Raw genomic sequence first — 4,244 nt, forward strand, 5'->3', positions numbered from 1 at the left:
CTTCTAATTCCTACCATATAGAAATTCTGAGCTCAATGACAGGAGTGGAATTGCTTTAGGCTCCTGGAATTGTGGGGCTGTAGACTGGGGACTTTGAAAGAAAGACTTAGAGGGGTAAAGGGGAAGAGGGATTGAGACAACGGAAAGGGAAGTTGACAGAGAGGCATAGTACACATGAGAAACTTCCCTCTCTTTCTCTCTCTTTTATTTTTTTAAAGACTTTGTGCACATTGCTTCTCAGCCTTTTGGCTAAGATCAAGTAAAGACTTTGTGCACTAGAATTAAGTTGATCATATTCACGTAGGTTAACTATAATCATGGATCTATGGAAATTCTCTTTTTCTTTTTTCTTTCTTTCTTTTCTTTTAACTGTTGAGCTTTTTTTACTTTTTGAGCATAGCGGTCGACATTTTTTTTTAAATTTTCCTTCACAGTCTGGCATTCATCTGATTCATTAGCTTCTCCAATTTGATTGCTAGGGCCATGTTACCTTTAATCTTCAATTTTCCTGACATGAATGCCATTGTTGGTTTTAGTTTCCCTGAAAACACTTTTACAAAGTCATCAGTAGTCATACTCGTCACCACATCTGCCTGATCAGAAGGCTCTCCATATCCGATATTCCCACCCTTGCTTTTCAGATCAAGAAACCACGTGCCACCATCTTCACCGGAGAGTTCAAACAGATAGATTGCTTGAGTGGCTTTAACTACATCATCACTGAGATAATCCTTAACAATTCTAAATGTTTCTTCCACAGCTCCAGAATGTGGTTTTGGTTGCATCTGCGGTTTCTCTTCTTTGAATTCTGAAACAGCACCAGTTGATTCCATTTTCTTGCTAACTGCTTCTGGGTACTCATCTAAGAAGAAATCTGGTTGCAGAGGATGACCTGGTTTAATTGCATAAATGTCAAAATTTTCTATTCCTTCTTCTTTTAAGATACTTTCATCAATGACAAAGTTGCCAGTAAAACTTTCTGGCTTTTGGAAAATGGAATATGCTGCATCTGCAATGATATCAACTTTTCTACACTGGCTTTCGATACCAGGTCCTCCCAGCATATCCATAGCAGCAGTGTGTACGGTTGTTTTAGGCCATAATGCATTGACTGCAATTTCACCTTTAAATTCTTCTGCCATTCCAAGCACATACATAGACATACCATACTTAGCAATGGTATAAGCACAGTGCTGTTTGAACCAAACTGGATTTAGGTTCAGTGGTGGACTGATATTGAGGATATGAGCAACTTTACTCTTTTTCAAATAAGGAATACATGCTTTAGATGCAAGGTAGGTGCCTCTGGTGTTCACGTTCATCATCAGATCCAGTCTCTTGGTAGGTGTGTCCAATGTGTTGGTCAAACTAATGGCACTGGCATTATTTACCAGAATATCAATTCCTCCAAATTTCTTGATGGCTTTCTCCACTGCAGCACTGATCTGCTGTTCATCTCTCATATCAACAATACATGGCAAGGCCTTTCCTCCAACTGCTTCAATTTCTTCAGCAGCAGTATAGATTGTGCCTAGAAGTTTTGGATGTGGCTGGGCAGTCTTTGCAGCAATAACAATATTTGCTCCATCCTTTGCTGCTTTCAATGCAATAGCTTTGCCAATGCCACAGCTTGCACCTGTAATAAAAACTGTACGTCCTGCCAGCCTCCCGGTGTTGGGTAACATGACTTTCGTAGATCAGAGGAGGTGGCGGCGACAGCGGCGGCGGCGAGCAGAGAGCTCTCTCTTTTTCTTTTTTGTCTTCAGACCCATAATTGATTTCATACACATGCTACTGCCTTAGCACATAGCTACAGAAGTCTGATGTGAGTCCTGCCAGATCTCTCTCTACCTCTGCAATCTGTCTTTCTGCAGTTCCTACTGCCCCTCATATATGGAAGTGGGCTGTTGGCTTATCCTTCAACTGTATCTCTAGAGACAAGCTCCAACTCTCTCTCTCCACTGCCAAAAATCTCACAAGTTGGCTAGGCATGGTGTCTTACACCTATAATCCTAGCACTTTGGGAGGCCGAGGCGGGCAGATTGCCTGAGCTCAGGAGTTTGAGACCAGCCTGGGCAACACGGTGAAACACCGTCTCTACTAAAATACAAAAAATTAGCTGGGTGTTTTGGTGCGTGCCTGTAGTCCCAGCTACTCAAGATGCTGAGGCAGGAGAATTGCTTGAACCCAGGAGGTGGAGGTTTCAATGAGCAGAGATGGCGCCACTCCACTCCAGCCTGGGCGACAGAGTGAGACTCCGTCTCAAAAAACAAAACAAAACAAAATCCCACAAGTCATCTTATTGGCTCAGATTGGGCCTGATGCCCAACTCACACCAATCACTCTGGTCAGGGAAGTTGAGTCATGTCTCAATATGGCAGCTCCCGGCTGGGCACAGTGGCACATGCCTGTAATCCTAGCACTTTGGGAGTTCGAAGAGGAAGGAATGCTTGAGCCCAGAAGTTCGAGAGCAGCCTGGGCAACATAGTGAGAAGTCATCTCTACAAAAAGTTAAAAAAATTAACCAGGCATGGTGGCATGTGCCTATGATCCCAGCTACTTGGGAGGCTAAGGTGGGAGAATCACAAGTCTGGGAGGTTGAGGCTACAGTGAGCTGAGATGGTGCCACTGCACTCTAGCCTGGGCAACAGAGTGAGACCTTGTCTCAAAATATATACATATATCTGAACTATATATACATATATATATGTATATATATGTGTATATATATATGTGTATATATATGTGTGTATATATATATGTATATATATGTGTATATATATATATATTCACTCTGTTGCCCAGGCAGCCCCCAATCAAGCCACTTGATTAAAATAAAAGATAGAAGAGAAAGAGGAAGAGAGAGAGTACTAGTTTGGATAGAGAAAACAATGGATGTCTACTTGAGGCAATCACTGAAGTACATGGATTCTTCAGTATACCTTAGGAAGGACTTTTTTTTTTTTTTTTTTTTTTTTTTTTTTTTTTTTTTTTTTTTTGAGACGGAGTCTCGCTCTGTCGCCCAGGCTGGAGGACAGTGGCGCAATCTCGGCTCACTGCAAGCTCTGCCTCCCGGGTTCACGCCATTCTCCTGCCTCAGCCTCTCCAAGTAGCTGGGACTACAGGCGCCCGCCACTACGCCCGGCTAATTTTTTTTTTGTATTCTTAGTAGAGACAAGGTTTCACTGTAGTCTCGATCTCCTGATCTCGTGATCCGCCCGCCTCGGCCTCCCAAAGTGCTGGGATTACAAGCGTGAGCCACCGCGCCCGGCCAGGAAGGACTTTTTTATTTTGTGTTAATTTGGTATTGTGAACCCAACAGCTGATGTATATATCCGATATAATCCTGCACCAGTTTTTCACCTTCTTCACAGTAACCCATCACAACTTTCTTTTTTTTTTTTTTTTTTGATACAGAGTCTCGCTCTGTCGCCCAGGCTGGAGTGCAGTGGCGCAATCTCGGCTCAGTGCAAGCTCCGCCTCCCGGGTTCACGCCATTCTCCTGCCTCAGCCTCTCCGAGTAGCTGGGACTACAGGCGCCCGCCACGACGCCCGGCTAATTTTTTTGTATTTTTAGTAGAGACGGGGTTTCACCGTGGTCTCGATCTCCTGACCTCGTGATCCGCCCGCCTCGGCCTCCCAAAGTGCTGGGATTACAAGCGTGAGCCACCGCGCCCGGCCCCATCACAACTTTCAATCCTATTCTGTCATTATTCTTTGAGCTACAAGGAAGTAGAGCTAGTAATTTTGATGATACTAATTACAAGACAACAGTAATACTAATTACAGCAACTAATTAACAAGAACTCAACAGGTGTTATCAACTCTGCTAAGAAGCTGCCATATGTTAAACATTCATTTCATATTCATAATAATCTCAAAACTTAGTTACTGTTAATATCCCCACTTTAGAAATAAATAAACCTGGCTGGGCGAGGTGGCTCACGCCTGTAATCCCAGCATTTTGGGAGGCTGAGGTGGGTGGATCACTTGAGTTCAGGAGTTTGAGAGCAGCCTGGCCAACATGGCAAAACCCTGTCTCTAATAAAAATGCAAAAATTAGCCGGGCATGGTTACGTGCACGTGTAATCCCAGCTACTCGGGAGACTGAGGCAGGAGAATTGCTTGAGCTCAGGAGGCAGAGATTTCAGCCAGCTGAGATCATGCCACTGCACTCCACCCTGGGTGGCAGAGTGAGACTCCATCTCAAAAAATAATAAATAATAAACCAATGCACAGAGTAG

General features: G+C 43.7%; 1 protein-coding gene across 1 annotated transcript; it reads right to left on the reverse strand.

The window, feature by feature from the left end:
- Window positions 1-315: 315 nt before the first annotated feature.
- On the reverse strand, window positions 316-1,790 carry LOC129483199 (hydroxysteroid dehydrogenase-like protein 2). Its single transcript, XM_055280231.2, has 2 exons — window positions 1,392-1,790; window positions 316-1,193 (listed from the first exon to the last, which is right to left on the reverse strand). The coding sequence occupies exons 1-2, from the start codon at window positions 1,683-1,685 to the stop codon at window positions 429-431; spliced, it is 1,059 nt and encodes a 352-aa protein (XP_055136206.2). The 5' UTR covers window positions 1,686-1,790; the 3' UTR covers window positions 316-428.
- Between the last annotated feature and the right edge of the window lie 2,454 nt (window positions 1,791-4,244).

The sequence above is a fragment of the Symphalangus syndactylus genome, chromosome 1 (assembly GCF_028878055.3).
Source record: "Symphalangus syndactylus isolate Jambi chromosome 1, NHGRI_mSymSyn1-v2.1_pri, whole genome shotgun sequence".
Taxonomy (NCBI): Eukaryota; Metazoa; Chordata; class Mammalia; order Primates; family Hylobatidae; genus Symphalangus; species Symphalangus syndactylus.